This window comes from Benincasa hispida, chromosome 12, assembly GCF_027475165.1.
Source record: "Benincasa hispida cultivar pf3 chromosome 12, pf3_genome.v1.1, whole genome shotgun sequence".
In the NCBI taxonomy this organism is placed as follows: Eukaryota; Viridiplantae; Streptophyta; class Magnoliopsida; order Cucurbitales; family Cucurbitaceae; genus Benincasa; species Benincasa hispida.
The window spans coordinates 19,077,181-19,091,880 of record NC_143489.1 but is presented as its reverse complement, the minus strand read 5'-3'; the positions used below and the strand labels follow the sequence as shown (position 1 = coordinate 19,091,880).

Here is a 14,700-nt window from a genome sequence, read left to right as displayed (position 1 = left end):
CTGTGAGGTTGTTTATTTCATTAGCTTCAATCAATCATTGGCCTTTACATCAGCTTGATATTAAAAATGCGTTTCTTCATGGTAATCTTCAAGAAGAGGTGTATATGGAGTAACCACCAGGGTTTGTTGCTCAGGGGGAGAATGGAATGGTGTGTCGCCTTCGTAAATCCTTGTATGGATTAAAGCAGAGCCCACAAGCTTGGTTTGGTAAATTTAAAACTGATGACAAAGAAATTGATTCAGTGAGATGGACGGTTCCTGATCCTAAAACAAGAGTGGAGGTTCTATCAGCTATAATGACATTTGGTGAAGAGGTAGATGTGCAAAGGTTAGAGAATAAACTTGGGTTATCTGTCATATGGTCTGTAGCGCCAGAGTCGATGACCTATTTTGACGTGGAGGAAAGAAGGCATTTAAAAATATTACTTGTCTTTGCGATGGTCGTAATGGGAGTAGAAGATGATGCCCTCAATGACTCTTGATACTGCTGAAATTTAGCAAACTCCTCTGCAGAAATCGTAATTGACTTGTTAAGATTATCAAGAGTAAAGGCGACATGTGCAGAGGGTGATGGCATCCTCTGACCTTTATTTAGCAATCTTCTGCATTCACGTTTCGTATGGCCAGTTTTATGACAGTAATAGCAAACAACACCTCCTGGATTTGATCTCCATGAATAGTAGTTGGATCCATTCAACTTGTGTTCAGTTACGTTTGACACCATAGGAACAATCTCAGACATTACTGGTTTCTTATCAGCCATTACCTCAAAAAATAGACACAAGAGAGCAGAGAATCAAACCCTAAATTATTGAAGAGATGTCTTTACAAGCGGTGAGTATATCTATGTATCCCAAACAAATACACCACCAAGAAGGGCCAACAACACTGAGGAAACCCACAGAAGACGGACGAAAAATGATGGCGCACGTGCCTACACGTGCCGGCGCGTGGACGAACAGCAGGTTGGAACAAGCGGCACGTGAGCCTCACGCGCTAGTCAGATGGCAACCGGACTTTGGGGTTTTGCAGATCGGCGGCTGGGCTCCTTGTTGGATTGGGCAGTGTCGAAAAAAAACAGCTTCTTCTTCTTCTTCTTTTTTTTTTTTTTCCCCGGTGGTGGTGGCTAACGACGGTGAACGAACCGAAGACGGCGATTGTGAGCAAAAGTGTAAACTCACCTCTCCACAAAACCCTAAACGTATCACAAACGGGTTCTAAATTCTCAAACCCTAAGGTTCACAAAACCCTAAATTTGTTTAGACAGCTCTGATACCATGTCAAATTCTTAGGTTTGAGAAAGAATCAGAATACTCTATTCATTCACCAAAGATCATATACAAGTGTACAAAGCATAGAAAAGGAAAATATCACAAAATATTTACAAGAATGGAAAACCCTAACTATAGAATTATAACAAGCCACAAGGGCTTCTCCTCCTTTTCTAATCCAAGAAACCTTGTAAGGATTAGGGTGAGGTTCTGTTTTGAGTTTGAGGGCAGTGGCAGTGACTAACTTCTTGGAGACAATATTCTCACTACTTCCACCGTCAATTATAACATTGCAAACCTTTCCTTCAATAGTGCATCTTGTTCGGAATAGGGCATGTCGTTGGTGTTGAGATTTAGTCGTTGGAGTCAACAAAATTTTCTGCACAATACAACACAATCGATCCCCATCATCTGATTTTAGGTAAGGCTTCTTCTTCCTCTTCTGTTTCCGAAGCTTCTTCTACATCTTCTTCTTCATTTAATACGGCTGCAACCCTTCTTTGAGGACAATTATTAAATAAATGACCTTGCTGGCCACAGCAAAAACATTTACCTAAGTTTGGTTTATCGTAGGGATTTGAAGCTTTTCTTGCTGTAGAGTCCACATTTCTCCCTTCATTGGTGGTTTTTTCACGAGACTTCAATTGTTTGGTTGGATATTTGGCCACTAGATTTTGAAAATTCTTGACTTGTTTTTGCACTGTCCATTTGGTTTCTTCTATAAGATGTAGTTGGTCTTTCCCACGAACTTCCTTTATCCGGTTGTTTCTTTTTCTTATCTAACTGACCTTCGATCTTCTTGGCCCAAGTCACAGCTTCAGCTAGGCGTCCAAGTGGTTGGAGTTCCACCTTTTCTTGAATTTCTTGTCTTAGGCCTGAAACATAACGTACAATCCTGTACCTTTTATTGAAAGTAAAAGGAAGAAGAAAGAAGACAAGATTTTACGTGGAAAACCCTAGACTAGGGAGAAAAAACCACGATAGAGAGATTTTTATTAATTTTGTCACACACCCAACACCACAGACTCAGATATAAAAAGACTCTGGATAATGCTGTAGAAACAAAGTAAAAGGACTAAAATGTCCTTAGGGCAAATACATCATATTTCAACACTCCCCCTCAAGTTGGGGTGTAGATGTCAATATGTTGAGTCATTTTCCCCAATGAATGTTGGATTTCTTTTGTTGTTTTCTTTATTTCCTCCAATGCTATAGGATCTAGGTAGTCATTTTGTTGGATTCTTGAATATGTTTTAATCTCATGATGGGTATAGGACTCATCCATTGATTCTCTTGAATCAACCTTTCTTGATCGTGTTTCATAATCAAAAGAGTAATTTTGAGTCTTGAACGTTTCTCTTGGGCTGTAAAAATCCATTCTTGATGATTATTTAATTCATCTAACTCCCAATCTTTACATTGATATCTTGAAAAATGGGTTTGATTGGATCTTTGGGACCTTTTCCGATATTGTCGCCTTCTTATTCCATCCCAAACTGCCCTTGATACATCATCAAATCACTAGAATCACTAGAATCACTAGAATCAAATTTCCAATGTGGATAATGATAGGTTCTTTGAGAAAATCGAGCATGGGCAAAATTGTTGAAATTCTTCTTCAAAATCACTTGAATCAAAATTCCAGCACTCTTTTGCGAAGTAAATTTGATTTTCCTGCCCATACCAATTGTTGTATTTTTTCTTGGACGCCATATTTGGTCGGTAATAGTCCATTCTTGCAAAATCTTGAAAAATCTTTGGTTTCTTCTTTCTTTCTTGGAATTTCAAGGGTTTCCCCTAATTAGATGTGTGTTGTTTGGCAACGAGCACAACTCACGAAGCTCCCTCTTGTGATCAACGTCATCAAGAGTTTCCCGAAATTCCATTGGCGACAGTTAATATTGGCTCAGACAGATGCTCTGATACCAAATTGATGTAGCCTAGGAGATAAAAGAAGAGAATTCTCTCCAAGAATCAAGATTGTTGATCTTTTATTAGAATGAATAATGTATTTCATACCAGAGGGGAAAGTTCCTATGTTTTACTACAAGTGGGAGTAAAAATGGAATTAATCTAGAATATTATCTAATTACCCAATTAACCCCTATTCTTCTTACATCACAACGACTGGAGTGGCATGGTTGGGATGGTGTCGGATAGAGTGGGCAGCCCCGGATGGGGCTCGAAGGACCTGGTGCCAAAGTTGGAAAAAGGCGCGACCGGCTGTTGGCTCTAAGTGTTACTGATCCCAATTGGCTGCACGGCAAGAGGACCAACAGTGGATTTGTGTGATTGGGCAGCACCGATCACCTGTGCGGTTGAAGGAATGTTGTCGATCCCTTGCACGGCTGGAAGAACCTATGCGGCTGGAGGGATCCCTTCTGACGTGGCTTGGCTGGTTCCAATCAGCTGTTGTGACTGCGTAGGGTTGAGGATGGATCGGAGAAACCGGTCGAAGCAGCCTGAATTGTAGCGGTATTGGTTGCTTCTGATGTATTTTCATTGCCGGCTAGGGTGATTGAATTTCCATAGCAGCTAGGGTTTCATCACCTTGCTCTGATACCATATTGAAAATAGAAGGAGAAGAAAGAAGACAAAATTTTTTGTAGAAAATCCTAGACCAGGAGAAAAAATCACAATAGAGAGATTTTTATTGATTTTTTGTCACATACCCAACACCGTAGACTTAGATATAAAAAGACTAAGGAAAAAACCATGCTGTAGAAACAAAGTAAAAGGACTAAAGTGCCCTTAGGACGACAAATACATCATATTTCAACACCTTTCACCATGGGACAGATTCAAACGAGCTCCCAATCTGTGGAATTCTTCCGTGTAATCCCTCATTGTCCTTGATCCTTGCTTGCAATGGTGGTACGGTTGAAGAGTATATGCTCATAGTTGATTGGCAGAAAGTTCTCTTTGAGTAGCTTGACATTCTTGGCCAAGTTTGATTGGCCTCTTTCCAAATGCTCTGCGGTTTGTTTGTAATTGATCCCACCAGGTGGATGCACCTCCCTTTAATTTCAAATTTCAAGGCTACAAGCTTGACTTTCTTTTCTTCGGGAGTGTTCATGTAATCGAAGATGCTTTCGACGTTCTTGATCCAATCAAGAAAGTCTTCTACTTCAAGATTTCCATTAAAACTTGGAAGATCAATCTTTATTTTGTAATCGCTGGAGTTCCAATTGGGTTGATGGTTTTGTACATAACCTTCATGGCGTCTGAAGTTGTGATTTTTTGCGTGTTGAAGGCCTCAGTGTAGAAATTCTTCTTCTTCGCTAGATGAATCCCAATCTTGTTCTCTTGGTGGATCTCGTTCCCTGTGATTTCTTTGCTGTACAATCTGTAGGATGGCTTGTCTCTGCTGTACAATCTGTCCAATCTTTGCTGGGTTTTCTTCCTGATGTTCTCCTATAGGTTGTTCAATATCTTGGTTTCTTGGTTGATTTGGTGGATGAACTTGATCCAATCTTGATTCGATTCTTTCCAAGTGTGCAGCCATGGTGGCCATGAAATTTCCATATTTTCAAGGCCTCTCTCAACCAACAGAAAGCGTCGGGTTGAAGACAAAGCTGGTGGGGATGTCATTGCAGCCTTATCTTTCTCAGAAGCAGTGGTAGATTTCTTACCTGCCATTAGAGTCCCTTTCTCGAAGAGCTCTGATACCAGTTCTGATAGAAACTGAAGTCTGGAAGTGAATTTTATTAAAAAACTGATCTGTGCAAATGAATACAGCAAGCGAATTCTTTCCAAGTGTGCGGCCATGGTGGCCATGAAATTTCCATATTTTCAAGGCCTCTCTCAACCAACAGAAAGCGTCGGGTTGAAGACAAAGCTGGTGGGGATGTCATTGCAGCCTTATCTTTCTCAGAAGCAGTGGTAGATTTCTTACCTGCCATTAGAGTCCCTTTCTCGAAGAGCTCTGATACCAGTTCTGATAGAAACTGAAGTCTGGAAGTGAATTTTATTAAAAAACTGATCTGTGCAAATGAATACAGCAAGCGAATTCTTTCCAAGTGTGCAGCCATGGTGGCCATGAAATTTCCATATTTTCAAGGCCTCTCTCAACCAACAGAAAGCGTTGGGTTGAAGACAAAGCTGGTGGGGATGTCATTGCAGCCTTATCTTTCTCAGAAGCAGTGGTAGATTTCTTACCTGCCATTAGAGTCCCTTTCTCGAAGAGCTCTGGTACCAGTTCTGATGGAAACTGAAGTCTGGAAGTGAATTTTATTAAAAAACTGATCTGTGCAAATGAATACAGCAAGCTATTTATAGAGCTTAAGACCAACTAACCAACTAATTAGTGTTAGAAAAACTTTAACTAATCTGCTGGACAGAAAACAGAATAACCAAGATTGGTTCTAAAGCATTAACGCGAAATAAAAACTCTTTAAAGAACTAAACATAAAGGCCCACGGTAAAAATTAATTAACCTAAGAATGACTAAATATCCCAAAAAACATGCCAGATTAACCCGAGATACTACAAGATTAACCCAAGATACTACAAGACTGCATCAATCGTCCTTGTGCATTCTTTTATGGTTAAGCTCAAGGTCTATCACGTTCACATACTGCATTTTATTACAAAGCCATACATAATGGAGAAAAGCAGTCTTTGTTTTCTACTTGGGGTAATTCCCGTACTTAGGAAGTAGAAGATTGGTTCATAACGGCAAATGATGGATTTCCCAATTTCAAGTTCCGTCGTTGATTTTGTTGACGTTCATGCAATATTTATGGAAGATAGTGATCAAATGCCCAACAATACAATTATTGGGAACTTGATAGTTTACACGGTTATTCTCCCTTGTGAAGGCCTAATCAAATTGTGTTCCTATGGTTGCATGTATATATTGATGGGGATGAATGATGGTATGAAACAACTTAAGGCAGAAAACCTTGCGTTTTAAATATGTTGAACATCTAGAGGCGGTTATTTGTTCCTATGGTTGCATGTATATATCATGCTAGGACTAGCTATTGGTGACGAGATGATATTTGTATTTAGTTTTGCATGTGAATCTTTTTCGAGTATTGTCCATTATTGTGCATTTAATGAATTAATTGCTTCTATAAAGATTAACATACAAAATTTAAGAAGTTCTAACTAACTTGTATAATAAGTCAATACAAAATTAAGTTGTTGATTAGTGAATCAAAGTTGATATTTAATAGTAAAAAAAAAAAATAGTAAATAAAATTTAAACTACTTAATCAATCAAAATTAATTAAAATAAATATAATAATTAATCAGGATTTAGTATATTAATTCAATTAAATTAAGTTGGTACTTAATAAAATAATTAACTTATAACGAATGATATTTAGGTAGTGTAGATTAATTGTAAATTAATTTTTAATCAATAGGCCCTCTGGCCCTTATCCATGCACATGGAAAATGAAAAATTTTATAGTTTTAAGATGGCTCTAAAACTCCATGGATTGGTTAGGTACTGGTTGCTTCACTTCTCTCATGAGTCCATGACAAACAAAATGTTGGAATATGTATCGAAAACCCATCCATTGGTAGAAAACTTTAGTAAAAACACCTTCTTTAAGGATTTTATGACCTTATACATTACCTGTGCCTTATTCTGTGATTTTGTTTTCCTCGCCTCTACACCATTTTAAGTTCACGGAAAATGAATACTGGCTGAAACAGGTATGAGTTGTTTGTTGGCCAACCACCATTTTACACTAACTCTGTGTATGCATTGATTCGGCACATCGTAAAGGTATTCTATCTCACGATTTAATATTTATCCATGTTTTTTTTCCAAAATATTTAAAGTGCTAGCTAATTTTACATTCAATAAACCAGGATCCAGTTAAATATCCTGATAATATGAGTTCAAGTTTCAAGACCTTTTTGAAAGGACTGCTCAACAAGGTTCTTCTGAAGTTTCAATGCCTGATTCAATTGACCAGTTTTCTAATGTGTTGCAACTTCACATTTTTACTTGATTTGTGCTTGAATTTGGGATAGGTACCTCAAAATCGACTCACATGGCCTGCACTTCTGGAACATCCTTTTGTTAAAGAAACTTCAGATGAGCTGGAAATGAAGGTGATGAATTTCTTGTTGGTTACAACAACTTGGTTATAGATATGATCTGGGAAGCAGTATATCATGCATTTGCTTCAAGATCTTGGCAAGACACGACATATGTAGAGTATTAAAATTGTGCCACTGCCAACTAACATTGTACCAGACTTGGGCCAACCCAACCTCTTATACATAGGCCCATAGCTCAATCCATGGACCTTGCTCGATGAGCCAAAATTGGATTGGGCTCGACTGACTCTTTGGATTGGGCTCGAACTGACTCTTTATATTATTAATTTTTATTTTAAATTTAAAAATAACCTTGAAGAGACTTATTTATAGAGTGATTTTAAAATCATATTCACTTACCAACTCCCACCCACCCTTGCACTTAATCCCTTCATTTATTGGTTTTAACCTTCATGCATGTGTAGATGAAATTTAGTTAGTTGTTGAATTGACCTTTTAAAATTTTAAAGGTATTATTATTTATTAATTAGTATTAGTAATTATATGTAAAAAATATATTGTTATATTGGATTGGGCTTTTAGGCTAGCTCGACGGGTCGATCCAAATTAGGGCTTGGGGTTGGGCCTTTGATTCTTTGGGTTGGGCCAAGCCGGTGATGAGGTTGACCTACTACCAACTAGCATTTTACTATTACACAGTGGTCCTTGTCATTATGATAAGACGTCTCTTTGTGTAAAATCTTTAATAGATGCTTGAATGTGAAATTACGAAAGCTATAACATCCTAAAACTGTTTCCAGGAGTTGCATGCTACATCTGTTACAACCAGAGGTTGCAATCCAACTTGGAGGGGAGAAGGAAATGCTAGTCTTGCTTCAAATGTTCCCAGTCCTGGGGGTAAGTTCACATCTATACTTATTAGAATTAACATCTTCATCAACCACTGAAATTTGACCATCATTTTACAATATCGAAGGTAGAATTGATGCCCCAGCTGGTTTCCAGGAGAAGAGCACTGTAAACACCCCTAATGCTCAACTTAACAATCCAAACTCGTTAAAGGGAAATAATTCCCATCTTGAGGAGTTCCCAGGTTTTGTAAGTCCCAATGATGTTAAACATTCAGGTATGAAGCAACTTGTTTTGTAAGTTAAAACTATTAAGGCAATGAACACGCTCATCTTTTTGTGTTCCAATGGTCAAAAGATCTCTTATTCCACAAAATTTGTCTTGTATTATTTGAAACACTAATTTCCTGGGACCTAGTTGTTGTTGTTGCTTCTTGGTTTGTTTACTTATAGGTTGATTTGTACTCTTAACATCCTACTAAAGCTTGCATATGAAAATATCACAGTTCTTTTACTAAGTGATAGCTGATATTGTTGAAAATGTTGGTTTTGCCCTAAGGGCGCTTTTGTCTTTTTACATGGTGTCTACTGTTTTAGGGTTTCTGTCATTGGGCTATTTATATCTGAGTCTAGGTGCTTTGTACGGTATAATAAAAATTAATAAAAATTTCTCTATCGTGGTTTTTTCTCCTTGGTCTAGGGTTTTCCACGTTAAATCTTGTCTTCTTTCTTCTTCCCTATTTTTCAATATGGTATCAGAGCAAGGTGACGAAATCCTAGGTCACTTTAAGAAATTCAATCAGCAACATTAGGAGAGGATGAAACAATGGCAAAAGCATCAACAACCGCCACAATTCAAGCCGCCATCAATCAATACCTTCGGATGATTCTCAACCCAATCCAGTCACAACAGCTGTTTGGGATTAGCTCAACTGCGCCGCACCAGATCCAGCCGCCGTTTGGAGAGCAGATCAGCACAGCCTTCGCGCACCAGCCGATCATGTCGCTTCAGAACTCCAGCGCACCGTCGGTTGCAGATCAGACGACCCAAGCCAGCTCGCCGACGAGTTACAGCGTCGATCTCCAGCGTGTCGATCCGTTCAGGCGTTATCCCAGGGCGTCTGACCCTTCTTTCAGTGCGGCTCCGGTTCGATTTTCGACGAACTTCAGCCCATCTGCCCCCTTTTCCAGCGCGGCTCCAGTCCTGCATTCGACGAGCTTGACTGTCTTCTCCAGTGGCCTCCAAGTTGCGACTCGTCCAGAACACCAGATCCACACCGCTGACCTACAATATCTGATCCAACCTTAGATCCATGCCGCCTAGCATGCTGTGCCTATTGGTCAGTATTCTTCTTCTGTTCCTATCGGACAGCACCCTACAGCCTCTGTTCCAAGTGGGTCAATCAGTCGTGGTAGACCCTGGACCACTGGGCTTTACTTTGGTTGGAATTCAACAACAAATTGCTAGCCTCCAACAATAGATTGCAGCACTTGGGGCATAGTGTGGGACCACAACGAATCATCCGACAAATTCCCATCCAGATTTGTCTTCTGGCCTTTCGTTATACTCGGAAAACCTGGTAACTGCTTACTCTACTTTACCTACTGCGAATATTTTGTCTGGTTATGGGGGAATCTCTGCAGAGATAACCATCGGAGAGAAACTAAACGGCCAGGATTATTTCTCCTGGTCTCAATCTGTTAAAATGGCCATCGAGGGGCGACATAAATTCGGATATCTGATTGGGGAGATACCAAGACCAAACCCTGGGGACCCTTAGGAGCGGATCTGGAATGGGGAAGCGGAAAGCCCCTTTTGATATTGATAAACAGCATGGAACCTCAGATCGGAAAGCCCCGACTTTATTCTGCTACTGCTCGGGACATTTGTATTCGAAAAGGCAGAACGCTTCACGACTTTATATGCTGCGGAAACAAGTCCATGAATGCAAGTAAGGGACCATGGATGTGAAGTCCTACTTCAATAAATTGTCTCTATTATGGCAAGAGATGGACTTTTGTCGTGAAGTTGTCTGGAATTGCCCGGTTGACGGAGTCTAGTATTCAAAGATTGAGGAAGCTAACCATGTCTATGATTTCCTGGCTTGCTTGAACTCGAGATTTGACACGGTTCAGAGTCGGATTCTGGGACAAAGACCGATACCGTCCCTTATAGAGATGTGCTCTGAAGTCCGATTAGAGGAGGGCAGGACAAGTGCTATGAATGGTTCCGTTGTTTCTACTATGGACTCTGCTTCTTTTAGGGTCAAGTCCTTTGGATCTGATAGTGACAAGTAGAATGGAAAGTCTCTTCCGATATGTGAGCACTGCAAGAAATCGTGGCTCATGAAGGACCAATGCTGGAAACTATACAGTCGACCCCCAAATGGCAAACATCACCCATCAAATGACAAGTCTAAGTCCAGCTGTGCTCTCATAAGTGAAACTGTTGATGCTGCATCCCAGGTGACTAGTTCTGCTAATTTAGGTACTGTTTGGATCGACACTGTTGTCTAATCAGATACTTTTCTCAGGCCTTTAGTTTCTTTATCTAAATGAATCATGGATACTTGACTCTGGAGCGACTGATCTCTTAATTGGATCATCTGATCAATTCATCTCCTATTATCCAAGTGCTGGAAATGAGAGAATTCGAATTGCAGATGGATCATTTGCTTTTGTTGCTCGGAAAGGTCACTTCTCTCCGTTTCAAGGATTGATTTTACAGGAATGTATTGCATGTGCCGAAGATTTCTTACAATTTGCTGTCTATAAGTAAAGTAACTAGAGATTTAAACTGCAGAGTTATTTTCTCACCAGATGATGTTTCGTTTCAGGACCTGAGCTCGGGAACGATGATTGGCACTGCCCGACATGATAGGGGACTCTATTTTCTTTCTGATGATACTTCCTCTAGGAGTTTGTCTAGGATTAGCTTGTTATCGTTTTTTATTGTTTCTGAAAACATTATTTATTATGGCACTTTTAACTTGGACATCCAAGCTTTCATAATATATGAAATACTGCATTTATTTTGTAATGTGAATGTTTCTTCTTTATCTTGTGATGTTTGTATTCGTGCGAAACAACCTAGGGTCTCTTTTACTTCTCAACCTTATAAACCTTCCCAACCTTTTCCATTTGATGATACATAGTGATGTTTGGAGTCCGTCTAACGTCACGACTGTGTTTGATAAACGGTGGTTTGTCACCTTTATTGACGTTCACACCCGTCTTACATGGGTGTTTCTCCTTACTGACAAATTTGAAGTGACGTCTGTGTTCCAATAATTTTACACTACCGTTGAAACTCAGTTTAATGCTAAAATAACCATTCTTCGAAGTGACAATGGATGGGAGTTTGTTAATTAGACTCTTCGTGAGTTTTTGACTTCGAAGGATATCGTCCATCAAAATTCTTGTGCTTATACTCCTCAGCAGAATGGGGTGGTTGAGCGGAAAAATCGGCACCTTATTGAGGTGGCTTGATCTCTCATGCTTCCTGTGTCCTTATCTTCATATCTATGGAGGGATGCTGTACTTACTGCAGTTCACCTCATCAATCGAATGTCCTCCCGTGTGCTTAAATTCCAAACACCCCTTGAGTGTTTTAAAAAGTCGTTCTTGTCCACTCGTCTCTTCCCAGATGTTCCTTTAGGGTGTTTAGGTGTGTACCGTCTTTGTTCATAATCTCACGACCCTCACTAGAGTAAGTTCGCTCCTCATGCACAGAAGTGTGTGTTTTCTGGATATCTACTTCATCAATGGAGCTATAAGTGTTTTCAGCCTTCCTCCCAGAAGTACTTTGCCACTATCGACGCCACTTTCCTCGAGGATAAACCCTTTTTTCTCGTTAGTCCTCTTCAGGGGGAGACTGCTAGTGAAGAGGCTAACACATCCACATATTCTGATCCTATAGACCATATCCTGTCCTTCCTATGAAATAGGTGCCCTGGATAACCTAGTATAGGAAGAATCTTATAAAGGAAATAGTTCCCCTTGTTGCTCCACCGAAAGTTGTCCAAGAGTCAGAAACCGGAACCATCTCAAGGTACCTCTACTTCTGATGATAACGAGTGTCTTGGGGGTGATGTGGTTGAGGGTGATGTAGTTAATGTGATGAACTCGGATGAAGTCAAGATTGGTGATGGTAATGAGTTATTAGGTGATACACAAAAAACTGAAAGCATGCAATAGAAGGATGAGCGTGGTTCTCACCACCAGCCTTGTACTGATAAACAGGTAGAAAAACCTGGTGAGTATGCTACTCTTGATATGCCAATTGCCCTACGAAAAGGAACTAGATCATGTATCAAACATTCTATGCAGGGTTTCTTTTCCTACAGTAATCTATCTTCGGGGTTCAAGGCCTTTACTACCAACCTGGATACTGTGATGATACCAAGCAGTGTGCATAAGGCCATGGAAGTTCCCAAATGGAGAGCTGTAGTTATAGAAGAAATGAGAGTGCTTGAAACAAATAAAACTTGGGATTTGGTTGTTCCTAAAGGCCATAAAACCGTCGGGTGAAAGTGGGTGTTCATTGTTAATACAAATATGATGGAACTCTTGATCAAGATACAAGGCCAGACTGGTTGCAAAAGAGTTTACTCAGACATATGGGGTAGATTACTCAGAAACCTTCTTTCCAGTGGCGAAGCTTAACACGATTCGAGTTCTCCTTTCAATTTCCGTAAACAGAGACTGCCCCTTACATCAACTGGATGTAAAGAATGCATTCCTAAATGGTTTGTTAGAAGAAGAGGTCTATATGAGCACACCTCCAGGTTTTGAAGCACGGTTTAATAATCAAGTTTGCAAACTAAAGAAATATCTATATGGCTTAAAGCAGTCTCCGAGAGCTTGGTTCAATAGATTCACTATTTTTGTTGAATCCCAAGGGTTTGTCCAAGGGCATTCTGATCATACCTTGTTTACTAAGAGATCGACATCAGGGAAGGTAGCTGTTCTAATTGTCTATGTTGATGATATCATTTTATTGAGATTGTCAAGTTAAAACAGAGGATGGCAGATGAATTTGAGATCAAAGACCTTGGTAGTATGAGGAATTTTCTTGGGATGAAAGTAGCGAGATCAAAAGAAGGAAAATTTGTTTCTCAACGGAAGTATACTCTAAAGAAACAGGAATGATTGGGTGTAAACCTGCAGATACGCTTGGGGAAGTTAATAGCAAGCTGGGAGATGCTGTCGAAGTTTCATTTTGTTTACCTTTCTCGGACCAGACCTGATATATCATATGCAGTAGTTTATATAGGCTCCTTATGAGAGACACGTGGAGGTTGTTATCCGGATTCTGAGGTATTTGAAGTTTACTCCTGGAAAAGGCTTGGTGTTCAGGAAGCATGACAAAAGGTGCTTTGAGGTCTACACTGACTCAAATTGGGCAGGATTTGTCGCATATAGAAATTCCACTTCGAGGTACTGTAACTTCGTGTGGGGAAATCTGGTTACCTAGTGAAGTAAGAAACAAGGCGTCTTTGCTAGGAGTAATGCTGAAGTAGAATACAGAGCTATGAGCCTGGGAATATGTGAAGAAATATGGTTGAAAAAAGTTGTCTAATCTTAATCAGGATAGTCCATGGTCCCATGAAATTTTACTGTGATAATAAGACTGCTATCAATATCGCCAACAATCCTGTACAACACGACAGAACTAAACATGTGGAGATTGACAGGCACTTCATCAAAGAGAAACTGGACAGTGGCAGTATTTGTATTTCTTATATTCCTTCAAGTCAATAGATTGCTGGTGTTCTCATCAAAGGTTTACTAAGACAGAATTTTGACACATGTGTTAGCAACTTGAGGGGGAGTGTTGAAAATGTTGGTTTTGCCCTAAGGGCATTTTTGTCTTTTACATGGTGTCTACTGTTTTAGGGTTTCTGTCATTGAGCTATTTATATCTGAGTCTAGGTGCTTTGTATGGTGTAACAAAAATTAATAAAATTTTCCTGGTCTAGGGTTTTCCACGTTAAATCTTATCTTCTTTTTTCCCTATTTTTTCAATAGATATAAATCTCAAGCCTCTCTTACCTATCGATTTATATTTGTCTTTGTTTCATTGTCTTTATCTTGTTTTTTCATTTGTTTTTGTTTCAGGTTGTCTTCATCCTGATTTTTCTTTATAAAATCCGGCTGATAATTAATATCTTTTATGCTTACTATACATATGATTTTATTTTTCTTTATTGAAAATTTTAGTTTTCATGTTGAGCGTTCTTTTGTTGGTATGTTTCCATTCTTTGAATCAACTAAAATAAATGTTGTTTAAGTGGATTTGTTTGTATTTACTATTTTTATTCAGGTTGTCAGACATTGGACAAATTGGAAGATAACTCGCGCACTGTGAAAGGTGCACAAGTTATTAGCCAAGATACTGAAGCATTAAGCCACATTTTGCGACAATTACAAAAATGGTCTGAAATGTCCCAAAATTTTTGCAGGTTATGCAACATAAATTCTCTATCATTTTACTCCAAATTTTCATGTTTTCATGTTTTCTGTGTTTATTCAATATTGATCTTTTGAGTAAGAGGATT

The 14,700-nt window shown here is 39.3% G+C and overlaps 1 protein-coding gene across 3 annotated transcripts in view; it reads left to right on the top strand.

The window, feature by feature from the left end:
- Positions 1–14,700, top strand: part of FU (kinase family with ARM repeat domain-containing protein) — a 32,745-nt gene that overhangs the window by 10,359 nt on the left and 7,686 nt on the right. For all 3 annotated transcript variants that reach the window (XM_039018659.2, XM_090308741.1, XM_039018658.2), the window contains 6 exons: positions 6,939–7,011; positions 7,098–7,166; positions 7,263–7,343; positions 8,093–8,189; positions 8,269–8,418; positions 14,466–14,604. In XM_039018659.2, the coding sequence (XP_038874587.1) occupies positions 6,939–7,011; positions 7,098–7,166; positions 7,263–7,343; positions 8,093–8,189; positions 8,269–8,418; positions 14,466–14,604 (609 nt within the window). The remainder of the gene's footprint in view (positions 1–6,938; positions 7,012–7,097; positions 7,167–7,262; positions 7,344–8,092; positions 8,190–8,268; positions 8,419–14,465; positions 14,605–14,700) is intronic.